Below are 16,477 nucleotides of genomic sequence, written 5' to 3' on the forward strand. Positions count from 1 at the left end.
TTAATAAGAGCAAGCTTGGCTGAATGTCTGTTTAATTCGTTAAATGGCCAGATCTCTAACTTCACCCCAAGCAGGAAAGGCTGCTTTTCTGGAGAATGTAAAAGAGAGGGATATGCTCTGGAGAACCCAGAACAGCTAGAGGCATGGACATGGTTATGAACCCAGGGAGATGAGAGGGAGTTTACATACTAAATGTTGATAGTCTGGCTCCTTCCCCTACCCTGGCTTCCACAATTTTGGCAACAATATATATTCCCTGCAAGCAAGAAGTGCAACAGTCTACCCTGTGGAATCTGCCAAGTGCAGGAAAATACATGCTAAATATACTCTTTAGAATACACTAAAGATACTGATGGCCAGATCATTCTTTAATGAACCACAGTTGGCAAATTACACCCATATACATAGAGCATCTAAGCAGCTTTTCAGGATCTCCTTCTTTAATATGAGCACATAATCAAAGACTTTTAGCCCTTTGAGGCCAACCTTTCTAGTTAGTCTACAGATAACAGAGAGAGCTGAAAGATGCAAACGGGAAGCCAGCAGAGATATTTCAGGTAGAGAAAAACAATTCACATCTTCAAGGAGATGAGGAAATACCTTACTCATAAAGCAAGAACAGGATGTTGTAAAAAAGAAACATTTAAAAATAAGCAAAAATCTCTAAAAAATAGATGTATTAGAAGATAAAGCTGAACAGATTTCTCAAAAAGTAGAGCAAAAAGATTAAAAATAGGATAGGAAAAGGCAATACATAGTAACAACGGTTGTAGTTTCTTGTCAATGATCAGAATGCTATTGTCTGAAATTTTCAATGAGATGAACACTTTAGTTGTAGGAAAGTTCCACATCTATTTAATTTCTACATTTTATGATTCTGCTTTATAATTGTAAGTCATCAGAAATAACAGCAAGACTTGGTTTAGTAACATATTTATACTTAGTTTACTAAATATGTTGTTGAAGGTTTTATGGAAACGTCATGAAAGAAAACATCAGCAGTTTTCACCCTGCTGGACAGAGTCTCCTCTTAGACAATATATTAATGAATCAGTTAAATCTAACTTTTCAATGGTACCATACTTCTTTTTAGAACTTTTTCTGAATGGAGCACTACCCACTGTTTATATTTATAAAGTTAGTTATTCTGAGTCAATACATCAATATTTTCATCTCAGATTTTACACTATGATAAATTTCTTTAGAACTATTCATCTATGTGTGTGAACAGGCAGATATAATACAATACAATGGTAACAATGAAAATGAAATTTCAAGAAATATAAGCAGCAACACATCAACAGCCAGAAGATACATCAGCTATGAGAAACTGCCCTCTGATCGATGAATGTTTGCCAAGACATAAAGACCACTGACCATTGACCAGTAACATCTCTGAGGACTAGGAGAAAAGTATGGAGTTTGAAAAGTATGGAGTTAGAAAGCAAAACAATTTCTGCTGTTGGTGGGAGTGCAATTTAGTGCAACCATTGTGGAAGACAGTGTGGTGATTCCTCAGGGATCTAGAAATAGAAATATCATTTGAACCAGCAGCCCCATTATTGGGTATATACCCAAAGGATTATAAACCATTCTATTATAAAGATACATGCACGCTTATGTTCATTGTGGCACTGTTTATAATAGCAAACACTTGGAACCAACCCAAATGCCCAAAGATGATAGACTGGACAGGGAAAACGTGGCACATATACACCATGGAATATTATGCAGCCATAAAAAAGGACGAGCTCATGTCCTTTGCAGGGACATGGATGAATCTGGAAACCACCATTCTCAGAAAAGTGACACAAGAACAGAAAACCAAACACCACATGTTCTCATTCAAGAGTGGGTGTTGAATAATGAGCACACTTGGACACAGGGAGGGGAACATCACACACTGTGGTCTCTTGGGGATGGGGAGCTAGGGGAGTGATAGCAGTGGGTGGGGAGGTTGGGGAGGAATAACATTAGGAGAAATACCTAATGTAGGTGAAGGGGGGATGGAGCCAGCAAACCACCATGGCATGTGTATACCTATGTAACAATCCTGCAAGATCTGCACATGTACCCTAGAACTTAAAGTATAATAATAAAAAAAGAAAGATAAAACTTTTAAGGAGAAAACAAACAAACAAAAAAAATTTCTGTACAAATCATGGCAGTTTCAATATAACAATAATATTATATTTCAAATTTGTAACATATTTGTGGAACAAATTTTTGGCTCTCTCAAACCAACAAATTGTCTGGAGTCTATTTAAGGGACAAATGGCTAGGGAAATACTGTTCTTTGGAAGTGAAGCTACAGACAAGCACGCATGTTGTTCATCAAAAGGCCTCAGGCTGTAAGCACAGGACGTAGGCAGAATCCAAAGCAATGACCTGAAAGAAGCCGTAGAATTTGAGGATGAGAGCAAAGATGGAATTATATGAAACTAAGGATGCTTGAGTTTCAGGGCCCCTTTCAAGACCTTGCACCAAATTTTGTATTTTTTGTCTAAAACAGGGCTCCAAATATGATATAAGCTCAGGTCTTCCCTGAATGAAAGGTCCCCAGAAATCACTAAGATGAACTGTCTGATTTTATAGATGAAAAAACTGAGTCCTGGAAAGGACAACTTGTTGAAGTCAAATTTAGGATGTCAATCATTTAATTAAAAGTCAGCCTCCCCTTGTGTTTCCTTGGAAAGGACTGCATTGTACCTCTTGGTCACACTGCGATAAGCCCTGGCTAGGCCTACAGGCTCCTTCTAAGGGAGGAGGCCTGTCCCTCCCCCCGTCCAACTCAGCCTCTGCTGAAGGAGCAGCCCTAACCTATTCCTTGAGGAGGAGTGACTTTGTAGCTTCCCTGTGACCCTGCCCCATACCCCCACCTCTATTCCATCAACACAGCTGATTAGACTAAAGGTTGTCACTTGACCCAAGGGAGTCATTCCATCTGGGTCATTGACCTGTGAGGTCATCGACCTGTGAGGTCATCTGGTATAAAGCTCTGCTCAAACAAAAACCAATAACGAGCTAGTCCAATCAAAACCTCTCCCTAAGAAATTTGAACTGGGGACTATGGAAAGAAACAGACAATTCGTAGTGGGGAACTAAGTAAGATAAAGACCAGTGGCTGCACACTTAACTAGAAATCCATGAGTTTTATCTGCTGGGGAGAGATGAGGTACGTCAGTTTTCAAGCCCTGAGGGACCCTCTAGTTCTAAGTCCTTGAAGCCTAATTGTGTTGTTGTTCTTCCTGAAAAGCCAGGCATGGTGGCTCCAACTGCTGCTTTATTTCTAAGTTTCTCCTATACTCCCTATCCCACCAATTCTCAGAGAGCACTTGATTCTTGTATATTGTACGATATCCGCAAAAACCCAATTCCATGCTTTTTAAAACCTTGATGGCAAAAACCTGGATGGCAAAAAGTAACTACCTTCAAGCGAAGTCTGAAATCACTTATGAGGAGAAATCGCTCCTTTATTTTTGGGAGAAAAACTTTAATCAGTCTTTAATTATACAAAGAGAAAACCGGTATCATATTCTGTAAAGGAGGAAGAAGTTAGAGACAAGGAGGAGCTAAAGGGCTCTGCATTATAAAGTGAATGTTAATCATCCTAGTGGATAGATTGCACCTCTTGAACGGCTTCCCTTTAGACTACTGAGACATTAATCCTCTCTGAGGATCTCAGGAAGAGGCAAGCCACAGCCAATGGCACTCCCACGTGAGAGAGGGAAACGATTTCCTATGACACGGGGCAAGGCAGTGTATACAGGAAAGAAGTATCCTCAAGTGGACCCTGGGAGTACTTGACCAAGAAATTCTTTGAGGAGTTACATGTTGTAATTCTTTCCCATTATAGGATGACAAGGATTGACCCGCAGAAGGGTGCCGCAAGTGACAGCCACAGTAGAACTGAGGAGCACCGCATTCCTGTGGGATTCCTGAGAATGCCTGGGCAGGGACTCCTGAAAAGTCTTGCACCTCCAGGATAAATAGCGAAAAGGCTTGAAACATCAGTATTTGGTATTTGGCCATTAAAGTGAAGCATGGCCACTATATTCTAGAAGTGAATGGGACATCTGGGTTTCACTTGGTTTCAAAGAACCTCACTAACAGGTAAGTAATAATAATCACCATGCAGTGTCACCTTTAAAAACAAAGGAAGAGATTTTGGTGTGAATAAATGCATGTATATATAAAGAATATGTGTATGCATCCATTTTTATTTTTTTGACAATCATTAGACAGCTAGCTGATTCAAATGGAATTCAATAATCAGGAAACAATTCATACTCCAGAGGTAGCATAGCTTCCAAAGTTGGCTAATCAATGGCTCTGCGAGGTCCTAAGTCGTCCAGGTTCTTTGCTCTCTCTGCTTGGCCCCTCTCAGCTGCTGCCTTTGCCCTCACCTGGCACCTTTTACGGTCCCAAGAGGGGAAAGCAATTTCCAGATGTCTCATCCAGATATGAAAACATGCAGGTAAACACGGGCATAAGCTTTCACTGAGTATCCATTTTAGGACAAGAACACTTTTCACAGAAAGCTTCGTACTGCCCAAACCAACTTCTCACCTCTTACTGGCCAGAATCCCGTTACCTATATATTCTTAAACAAGTCAGTGGTAAAGAGTAGAATTATCAAGACTGCCTTAGATTAGTGGTTCTCAAACCTGTACATGCATCAGATCCCTGGAGGACCTTACCAAAGCACAGGTTGCTAAACCCCACCTCCAGAATTTCTGATTCAGTAGGTCTGAGATGGGGCTCAACATTTTGCATTTTTAACAAGTTCTTGAGTGAGGCTGATGCAGCTGGTTGGTGGACCACACACTGAGAACTATCGTTTTAGACTACTTGGGAGAGAATGGATATTAGGGAATCAACCAAAAATATAAGTTACAGATAATGATTTTATCAGAAGAGTATTCTATATATTTTGGAATGATATATTTCAACTTTCTTTTGAAAATTAAAATTTCCAAAAGTTGCGTATGTAACAAACAATACGGATTGTGGTATACCACAAGCCAAAATATGGCAGCAGAATATAAGCTAATGGCCTATGGCAGAAAATGTGGTTTGTGTAAATGTTACCCATTGTCACAAACACCCACCCATCCTGCTCTACAAACTGTGCAGCCTCATGCTCCTTCTCTTGTGGATTTCTATTCTCTTTCACCAGGCTGAAGGGAAATTGTCCACATACCTGCTGAGATGGTATCAATCTCAACCTGTCTCCTGGCAGAGGAGACAATATGAGAAAAGGAATGAGCATAAGAAACAGCCCATTGTTTGAAGAAAACCAAGCAGCTTGATGTTATTGCAACAGAAAATATGAGGCTGGAAAGAGCGTGAATTAAAACTCTAGATTTGGACCAGAGTGAAACCACAGAGGGCTTTGTGGGATGTTGAGGAGCTTGAACTCAATCCTGTGGCCTTGGCAGCAACTTTGCAAAGATGTTGATGTGGTTGGATTTGGGTTTCGTTTCAGTCACGCTGGGGTATGTGGAAGGCAGAACTGAGGCAGGAAGTCAAGCCAGAGACTGGTGGTCCAGACAAGCATCACAAGGCCTGAGCAAGAGCCGAGATGACAGGCTTAAGAGGACACAGATACGGAAAATATTTAGAAGGTCAAAATATGCTAATCTGATGATTTGTTGGATGCGGGAGGTGTGAGAGAGTAAGGCACCAAGATGTTCTGTAGGTTTCCAGCCTCAGTGAGAATAAAGGGAGCAGTTCTGCGCAGCAAGGAAACAACAAAGTGAAGAGACGACCCACAGAATGGGAGAAATATGTGCAAACTACCTGACAAGAAATTAATAACTAGAATATATAAGGAGTTCAAACAACTCAATAGAAAAAAATCTAATAATCTGATATACAAGTGGGCAAAAGATTTGAATAGACATTTCTCAAAAGAATACACAGAAATGGCAAGCAGGCATAAGAAAAAGTGCTCAACATTACTGATCATCAGATAAATGCAAATCTGAAGGACAATGAGAGATCATCTCACCGCAGTTAAAATGGCCTTTACCCAAAATACAAGTAATAACAAATTCTGGCAAGGATGTGGAAAAAAGGGGAACCCTCATAAATCTGTACAACTATTATGGATAACTGTTTGGAGGGTCCTCAGAAAAGTAAAAGCAGAGCTACCATATAATCCAGCTATTCCATTCTGGGTATATACCCGAAAGAAAGAAAATCAGTATATCAAAGACGTATCTGCACTCCTGCATTTGTTGCAGCAAATACAGGCTCTTGGCTGTTCACTACAGCTGAGATTTGAAGGCAACCTAAGTGTCCATCACTAGATGAATAGATAAAGAAAATGTGGTACTTATACACAATGGAGTTCTACTCAGCCATAAAAAGAATGAGTTCCTTTCATTTGCAACATCATGGATGGAACTGGAGGTCATTAAGTTAAGTGAAATAAGCCAGGCACAGAAAGACAAACATTGCATGTTCTCATTTATTTGTGGAATCAAAAAATCAAAACAGTTGAACTCATGGACACCAGAGGCTGGAAAGGGTAATGGGAGGTGGGCAGGAAAGTTATGGGATGTTAATGGGTACAAAAAAACAGAAAAAAATGAGTAGGACCTAGTGTTTGATAGCACAACAGAAGGCTATCAATAATAATTGTACAGTCAATAATAATTTAACTGTACATTGTAAAGTAAAAGAGTATAATTGAACTGCTTATAACATAAAAGATAAATTCTGGAGGGAATGGATACTCCATTTTACATGATGTGATTATTACACATTGCATGCCTGTATCAAAACATCTTAGGTACCTCATAATTATAAACATCTGAGTGAGAATAAGGTGAGCAGTTCTTAAAAATTTTTATAATAAAGGGAGCAATTTAAAAACAATAAAATTTTAAAAATTAAAAAATACATCAACTGAATATTTTATTGAGTTAAAGCATAGTGCCACGGGTTTCCAAGATGACAGAGGTAATTGAAACTTCTTAAAAGTCTTTGAGAACCTTTAGCACAGTTGAACAAAAGAAAAATAGAACAATTACAAAAAAAGTATTAGAAAAATTACAAAGTACTATATTAACCAAAAAGTGAATTTGTGGAAGATTTGGGTTTTATGCCAGGTTAAAAGTGTAGCCATAAGTTGACACAAAGGAAATAGAGGAACAGACAGACTTCCTGTTTGGTGGACACACCATGAAGGGCACAGAGACAGGAACCTGCGCATGCCACATGAAGGGTGACAAGCATGGAAGGGGCCTTGCTGGGAATGAAAGAGATGAGACCGATGAGGTCTCTTGGAAAGGCAGCAGAAAGAACACTTGAATACAGGAAATTGGATTTACTAGAGTGTATCTGACTACTGAAGATCATTTTAGATTCTTGAATATAATGAAAGAGTTTCATGAAGATTTAAGCCACAGCTATGAATATTAGTTGCGTTTTCAGCTGGTAACCCTGGGTCCATGTAGTAAATGTCCAGCCAAACAGGATAGTTTCATAATTTATCATTTTTTTCTACTTTCTCACTGTCTATTTCTCAGAAAATCCGCATCTAGCTTTGGCTCCTTTTGTAACTGTAGACATGTTCTGGACTGAAGTGTTTCATGTCTGATCTACTCTTACCACTGCTCTATTCTCTCTAAGCCAAAAAACCCCTAATTTCATTTACTTTAGTGGTCAGTGAGTATGGCAGATAAAAACATACTTTCTAGAGTGAGAATGCTTGGGTTTTAGTCATGGAAAATTGGGGTAATATTTTTGTAATATATCAATGTGGTTTTCTAGTTGCATGTCTATGTGCCTGACCTTCTCCACTGCCAGCCTGAGGCAGACTGTGCCTCTGGATTGTTGCAGAAGAAAGGCAGAAAGAAAGCGGCACTCTCCAGCTCCTGTCAGCCCAAAACTGGGGTGTCAAGTCTGCAGCAAGACAAAAAACTTGAAACTTGGGCTTTTTAAAGGCTTACAAAATGTTTATCTCCCACTTTAGCAGGTGGACTTGATCCTAGACTTTGTATTATGGTGGTGGTAGTGATGGGGTTAATGACAGGAGGAAGGAAGGGACAAATCCTGCTTACCCCTTTCCCGGCCAAGAACTTCAATCAGAGAAGTGGGCAAAGACACATGGGGCCCAACTCTGTCCCAGGGAGGAAAAGCCCTGAGGGAAAACCCAAAGGCAGAAGGTGAGCTGCCCTACCGCCTGCTTGGGATTTTATAAGGGGGTTGCCTCTCAGGCCTGCCTCTGCTCCAAGTAGGGTCAGCTACATTAAAATAAAGCAATGTGGTTGATGAAAAAGGGCTAAGTTGACTTCCCAGATTTCTCTATGAGCTTTTGTGGTATGGAGAAGAAGAAATTCAGATCTTCCATGTTTTATGGAAAAAAGTGGGAGGTGGCTGAGTGTCCTGGCCATTGAGCTTGCCAGGGAATGGTACTGGGTTAGGGGCCAAATGGAAGTCCAAGGTAATCAGAGTTGCCATTAGGGAGACTCATCAAAAGAAGGAGGCTGAGGCTCCTACAACATTGCTAGGGCTAGGGAAGAAGACCAGGCATTCACCTGGCCATAGGCTTCAGGAATTCACCATGCAAGCCCAGACTAACAATACTGAAGCAAGATAAGCAAGGAACCAGGGGACACGGAGTGGCCTCAAGGACACCATGTCCCCTGTCTACCCCCAGGACACAGTCATCCCAACACCCTCCTGGGGCAGAAAATGCTTCTGAAAGAGCATCCAAAAAGAGATGATTTAAAACAGTGCAGAAGAAGCCAAATTTTGAATTGACTTAACATTTCAACTGAAACAACAGAAGCTACTTAACCTTATGCAACTGATAAGTCTAGAAGACCCCATCACACTGCTCATGAAGAAACTGTTTTAGTTCCAGAAAATAAGGGGATGTATGTGTCAACATGGTCTGAGTCAAATTATAATCCCTTCCACCTGGTCCTGACACGTTCTAACTATGTCACATTGAGACGGTTATGTAACCTCTCTTAGCATCAGAATTCTCATCTGTAAAAAGAGATCATAGTGTCTTCCTCTTGGGGAGTTTTAAAGAGCCCATTCATGCATGTAAAATGCTTACAACTGTAGCTGATAAACTTTTAAAAATGTGCCAATTTTGTTATGACTTCTACTATTACATTCAACATCAAAGTTTCTTTTGTCTTGTTCAAGAATGGCTAACTACATATTTGTCAAGAAATGTCAAAAGTACTGTATTTCTGACATTCTTCATTTATGATTTCACAACCTCCAGTGCATTCCTGCAAGCACAGAAATGCCATTCTGGGGACAAATGAGAATTACTGTCTTTATATCACCCCTGACTACTTATTCTCAGCTTAGTAAACATCTTGGTCCTCACCACAGAAATTACCTCCAAGTCAGCATGGTTTTTTTTTTTTTTTTTTTTTTTTTTTTTTTTTTTTTTGAGATGGAGTCTCACTCTGTTACCAGGCTGGAGTGCAGTGGCACCATCTTGGCTAACTGTAACCCCGCCTCCTGGGTCCAAACGATTATCCTGCCCCAGCTTCTTGAGTAGTTGAAACTACAGGTACCCGCCACCATGCCCAGCTAATTTTTGTATTTTTAGTAGAGTCGGGGTTTCACCATGTTGGCCAGGATGGTCTTGATCTCCTGTCCTCATGATCAGCCTGCCTCAGCCTCCCAAAGTGCTGGGATTACAGGTGTGAGCCACCACACCCAGCCCAGGATGATATTTCTTAAGAATAATGTTAGCTGTAACAAACCAGAGTAAAATAACGGAGCCATTTGTAGGACCTGTTGGTGAGCCGGCTCTGTCTTAGGCTGATTACTCCTAACAGGAAGAATCAGCTATAGGCAACAGACACACCACACAAATGGGGAAAAATGCAGAGGGGAGGATTCCTTTGTGAATCTGCGGGCAATTTTAACATGCGTATCAGAACAGGACAGTAGCAGACTGCTCCTGGAAAATTCCTTATGATTAACATGGATACATTAACTGTCAGAATTGTTTGCCACTGAGTATTCAATTATAGATATTAACTAACCTGGGGCTCCGTTCTAGCTGAACTCCGTTCAGTTTTCAGTATCAACCTAGAGAACACCAAGAGAACTTTAGTCGAGACAGGAGAAGAGATTTTGTTAGAAAGGCGAATACTGATTCAATATAAAACAAGTAATGTTTGAGTGTTTGTGATATACAAATCTCTAGGCTCCAAGCCTTAGGTAGACATGTATATAAGTACTAAAAAGCACAGCGAGCCTTAATATAGCAGAGTTCCTGGGAAATCAGCTGGTTTAAGTGACTTTCCCATGTGGTTAAAGCTTACTCTAAAAAAAATTTAGAAATAAGAAATCTTCATAAATCAGATAACTCTTATTAAATGTCTATCTTCTAAAATGGAGCAAAATTGTCTTTTTTCATGGATCGGTCATCATCATGAACATCAGCTATTTCATGATGGCACTCTGAGAAAATATTTCTCAAGGCGTGATGTATGGATCTCAGCAAAGGAATTATCTGGGAGCCTGTTAAAAGTCAGATCTCTGGACCCCACCCCCACACCTCCAGAATCAAAATCCTTAGGTAGAAGCCACGATACTTTACATCCAACTTGCTTCTCAGAGGATTCTTACACTCAACTCAGGCCAGAGAGGCCCCAATTCAGATTTAGTTGAGATGTTCTTTACTGGAAATGTCTGCAGGGGGCCTGTTTGCTGCAGAGCCTCTGCTATTTTCCTCTTATGACTGCAAACCTTTCAACAGTGATGGGCTTTAAACCAGTGGGCAGATTTGCAGCGGATTCTTCGCTGGGTGCTGGCCTTTGTGATGTCTACTTTCCATCCATGAGCCTCAGGTTTGGGGCCCTGAGTTAAGCCTACTGTTGCAGGATTCAGGTGCCAGACCCCAAGGAACTCAGGCTCTAGGCCTGACATTTGACCTCAAAAGACCGCTCCCAGAATAAGGTAGAGCAAAAGTGTGAAATGCCAAACCCAGAAATGTAACCAGATGTTCAAAAGACAAGGAGGTTGGTGAGAAGAATAAACAATCCAAATATTCCTTAAGGGTGCTTGGAACATGAACCACTGGGGTCAGAAAAATGAGTGCAGAGGATGTGGCCTGTGCTGGAAGATGTGACTGCTGCTAGTTTAGCATGAAGCCGGGTCTCCTCTACCCCAGAAACATTTTTTATAACAGTAACCTAATGTTACACAAGGAACTGTTTATCTGATTATGAGGAATGTGGGGCAGAAAAGGTGAGAAGAGCACTGACTGTAGAGTCAGAAGGCTTGGGTTCAAATCCTTGTTCATAGGTACGGCTATGGGCAAGTCAGTCATGGCTGCCCTGTGGTCTTACCTGTGAAATGGGAAAAGGAATTCATACCCTCATTGAAACTGCTGTGCAGTTTTAATGAGGTAATGAATATGAAACAGCTTTGTAAACTGAAGGGCACTTTACCAATATTTAACCAAAAATATTCTGCATTTTGTACATATTTAAAGAACTGCTACATCTAGCTATAAGGCAGAATGTTAAGATATGTTAATTTTCTTACATAATTAAACCTATCATATTGTTCACTGTAGAGGTTAAATATCTGCTGTGCTTTTGTACTAAGAAAGAGGTATTTTTTAACAAAAAATGAGCAGTAATTTGACTTTTGCACAACTCATGTTTAATGTTCTTTTAAAGTACGTTGTTCTTATTTTCTGGGATTAAATGGTGAGAAAGTTCATCAAATCTTCATTTTACTTCCAAAACACTCTTTCCTTTTGTCATCTCCTTAATGTCAACTTTACTCACACCATTTATTAGCTGAAATTGCAGAACACTGGGGAAAATGGAGACATGCCAGGGAGAAAGGAGGGACAAGTAAGTCCATAATGAATCCAATAGGTTTTGCCTAAAACCTAAAATACAATAAGGATAAGGAAGACGGAGTCTAACTTAGGAAATCTAACCATTGTCCAGCTTTGCATCATGAGTTTCAGCTGCTGCTTTTTATTTTAAAATGGAAGACATGCAAAAAAAAGTGGAGTGGGGGGAAACTAATTCTTCCAGCAGAGAATTAATTTAAAAGCAGACAGAGGCCTGGATAATAAGTACCAATAAAAGCTTTAGCTGATGTAGCTTCAATTTACAAATCCCTGGCTTTTCCTGGCAGAGCTTGGGGAGGGAAGGTGAGGAAGCATGGCATACACAGCCTGGATGAGGAAGATAAGCAGATCTTTAAAATTAAAGCTGTTTTCAACGTCTTATTCTAAAATACTTGATTTGTGGTGTCTGATAAAATTCCAGTGAAACCTGAGTATGTCACACAGTCTCTGGTAACCCTTGGGGGAGCCACATTCTCTGTGTTCCCAGTCGTACCTGACTTTGACACGCATACTTTGTTAATAGGAGCCCAATCCATAATGTGTGCACAAAAAGATGATGTGTGGTTTAGAATCTGCATGTGTTTCCACTTCTTTTTAAACTTGAACATTACAAGACCCTTATGAGAGTATTACAAAGTAAAGCAGTAACAAACAAACATTATGAAGCCATAGGGATATTAGTTTGATTTATGGCAATTGATACTACTCAAAAAATTTTAATGACAAAATTGGGGTTCATGGGACCATAAATGCTCTTGGGTTTAATTTGTGAGACCTGGAAAACTCCCAATGTAAAAGAACTGATGAAATTGCTAGGTTGAGAGAACAGAGTTGAAAGACAGACTGTAGGGAAAGACTGCCTCAGCACATTAAATAGCATGAACAAGAATTAGAAGTGGACACCGTACAGAGAACAAGACATTAAGGCTGGCAGAAAACTTTCGCGTCAGGAGACGAAACCTCAGTCTGTAGGGTGCTCCAATCCAACTCAAAGGCCCTGGAGTAGGGTTCAAAGTGTGGAGATGGTTCCCTCTGAAATAGCTACCCACCCGCCAGCCTCCCTCCCCCTCCCACTTCATTCTTTTTTAGGAAAGGATTTTCTCCACATTCTCACTGATGCAAAACATAGAACATGTTCGTTCTAGGACAGAATTGAGGGTACGTGGGAAAAGTTGTCTTTTTACTTTCTCACCTTTTTTTCTTCTTCCGGATAAGCATAACTGCTTCTTGTAGTTCTAGAACAGTGAACGCTTTTAAAAGAAACACTCTCATCTTTCCTGCTCTTCAGTGGATTTCCCTTAGGCGCTAGTTTTTCCATCCCTAAGTGACTTCACCTTCCTCACATGGCTCTCCCTGCTGATGGCTTTTGAAAATGACTTCATCCTCCAACCTCCTCCATCCAGCTGCCCACATGACATTACCTTGGAACTTAGCTTCCCATCCTTGCAGCTAAAACCTGATTTCTCTCTTCCCTTTATTATTATTAAAAACAAACCATTTTCAAACCCTCTCCATTTTTGCCAGTTTTAGGTTTTCTGTCATTCTCTCTTTTCTTCTGTTCTTTAATTTCATTAATTCTCAATATTTTTAATGCAAATTATTTTAATGAGTAACACATGCACATGGCACAACATTTAAAAGGCAGGAAAAGGCAGATGGTGAAACCTCAACCTCATTCTTAGCTTCCTCAGCTCATCTCATTCCTCGACCTGGTTCCAGGCCCTGGAAGCACTTGTGGTTGCCAGCTTCTCCTGGATCTTTTCCCCACAGATTTAAGATGAAAAAAAAAAATAATAAAAGAGAATGAGATCCTAAATGTAATATATCTTACCCCACTATATTCTCAGCTTCCCTACTTGAGAAATTTCTTCATTTATTTCACATCCATAGACTATTTTCCCCTACGGTTCCTCCTCCTCCGATGTGGATATTTTCCAAGTCCCTTTGCCTGAACCTCTCTCAGAACATGAACTAATACCCATGAACTATTTTTGCTTGTAAGCATAGCTGAGTTCCACCTCTAGTGGTCCAGGACGGAAATTATTAAAAAGAACAAAGCAGAAGAAAACATCATCCCTCAATTTGTTTATATAATTAATCTATCTTGAGAAACATCCCTCATTTCAATGTCAGCAGTCACCAGCAGAACCGCAGTGAGGAATCAGCATCTAAATGACAATGGTTGTCTCAGAGTCACAGCTGGAGAGAGAATTTTAAAAGATGGATGCACAGATAGATGGGTGGTTGGATAGAAGGAACCAATCAACTGTGAAGTGTTACCAAGCCTGAAAATCATATTTCATTTGATCGTAACAACAGAAGCCTGATTAATGCATGTGGGAATTTCATTGCAGCGTTATACCAATAGGCTCTTAGGGGCTGCTTCTTTTTAGGGCTCCCTGAACCCATGTAAAATTGGCCCATTTAGGATTTTGAGTCTTCTCTCTCTGAGTTTCATTGATCTTGTTTAATGATTAAGAGTGGGATAACTGTTGAAGATGAAGCAGAATTTTTTCACGTAGGATACTTTTATTATACCTGTAACTGTCCTGAAAATTTTATGTTTGAAAGGTAATACACATATTTTTAAAGCTGTTTTCTTTTTATCAATAACTCACTAAAGGAGGCAAAGTAAAGCCACTTTTTGGTGGCTGACAACTGTGCACATTTTAGTGAACAGAGCTCCTGTTGACCAGGACATAAACGGGTAACACGCCAGCCTCCATTTCCCTATTTCCCTGTTAGATTAGAATTATGGCAGTTCTCTGGAGAACAAGGAATCATCCAACATCATTTTGTTATTTTAAATATCAGAACTATGAATGGAAACTACCAGTTTTCTATTCAATCATTCTTTTGATAGTTTCAGCACTAAAATATACACAGACTTGGGCCTTGGGACAAAGGGGGATTCTGAGTTTTATTGAGAGACAGGGGACCTATGAAATCATGACAACCTATGACTCCATTATAGGGCCAATACTGCTTGCATAAACCTTGTTAAGAATGCTATGCTGAGGGCTAACAAAAATAATTCGATCATTTAAAAAAGTGCTATTCAAACTTCTTAAATATTCCTTGATGACAAACTACACAGACACAAGTTTTTCCTAAAGCAATTGTGATTTAGATCTTTCTTTCTAAAATGTTAATTTTCTATAGCCAACTTATAAATCTCGTTTTATGTAAAAGTGTCAATCTAGGCAACCATCAAATCATTATTTTTGTCATCACTGAATAGCTGGTTTGTAAAGGAGGATTTGACGAAAATTCTTTTTGACTCGATTAAAGGCAACTTATAATACTATAGTGCTATTGACATTCAGGGAAGAGTGACTACACTGCTTTTGTCTGAAATTTAAATAAAACCCATGTTCTATTTTGTATATGTAAGTAAATCACCATATAAAAAAATAAAAATAGTGGATCCCTGAAGCATAAATACTTTAAATGAGAGTGCTGGGCTAATCCACCAGGGTATAATTGTCTTCTTTTATACTGAATTCTAGAAGATGGTAAGAATTGCAACGATTTCATCTTGGTGAATAAGAGGGCTAGCTGGGAAGGATGATATCTGAGTTGTTAAGCAAAAGGAAGAGAGTAATCTCAAGGGATGTGTTGCTATGACAGACTTAAGGACAAACTAGAGCGACGAGAGAAGTAACTAGTAAGTCATACTACTTGAACATGGTAATTTTCCAATGATCCATACTTTAAGACGATTATCTTCTTCAGGAGCTATCAAAAGGACACAGAGGCCAATGGAGCAGTCAGTGTTGGGTGGGGGCAGGGGGAGTTGTCACAGGCATTATGCATCCCTCTGACCCTGCAACTAAAAGCATAAAGTGATGAAACATGGAAACAGTCATCCAAAGGATTCAAGCGGCTGAGGAACTGAGGAGCCCTTAAGAAATGGGCTCAATTTACGGCAGTATTTTGATCTGGAACTGGATGGTTCCACTCAATAAAACCTGTTATGTTTTGAATGCTGTCATCCATGAAATTCTAGAAATCAAGCTTGTATGTGCCACCCAATACACATAAAACTTAGGAAGAAAAGCCAGACAATCTTGCAAAAGGAAAACTATCTTGGACCAGATCGGTTCACACAGATCAGTTCACAGATAATTCACTTTTGTCCAGAGTCCACTCAAACTCAAGAGTTAAGCAAGCTTTTCCCTTAAACAATTAGACAAACGTCACATGCAAACATTTAATACCTCTCATGAGAGATGTGGTTCTTCTCACTCCTCCCTTGAAAAAAATCTGTTCTAAGCCAACATATTAGCATTTATAGTATTAGAAAATATGCTTAATTTAAAAAACTGTATGGCTATTTCCTCTACTTACAGAATTCAAACAACAGAAATTATGGATTAGTATGTGTAGATGATATCTTCTAGGATGCTGAAATCAAATGACTCCTCACTTATATACCTGAGTCTCATTTTTGTTCAATGGCAAGATTAAATTTCAGTAATACATTTATAAGATGAATATTATGCTTAATTATAAGCATAATATTCATCTTATAAATGTATTACCAGGGTCTTATACATCCTTGAACCCCAGTTGAATAATAATTAAGCCTATTTATTAACCTATCTGCTCATT

The 16,477-nt window shown here is 39.5% G+C and overlaps 1 protein-coding gene across 15 annotated transcripts in view; it reads right to left on the minus strand.

The window, feature by feature from the left end:
- Positions 1–16,477, minus strand: part of ICA1 (islet cell autoantigen 1) — a 159,147-nt gene that overhangs the window by 86,426 nt on the left and 56,244 nt on the right. The window contains exon 7 of one of the 15 annotated variants that reach the window (XM_074379505.1): positions 10,032–10,077. The exons of the other annotated variants lie outside the window; for them this stretch is intronic. Within the exon in view, the coding sequence (XP_074235606.1) occupies positions 10,060–10,077 (18 nt within the window). The 3' untranslated portion in view covers positions 10,032–10,059. Of the gene's footprint in view, positions 1–10,031; positions 10,078–16,477 lie in introns of those variants that run through there. 15 annotated transcript variants of the gene reach the window in all.

Source organism: Saimiri boliviensis, chromosome 10 (assembly GCF_048565385.1).
Source record: "Saimiri boliviensis isolate mSaiBol1 chromosome 10, mSaiBol1.pri, whole genome shotgun sequence".
Taxonomy (NCBI): Eukaryota; Metazoa; Chordata; class Mammalia; order Primates; family Cebidae; genus Saimiri; species Saimiri boliviensis.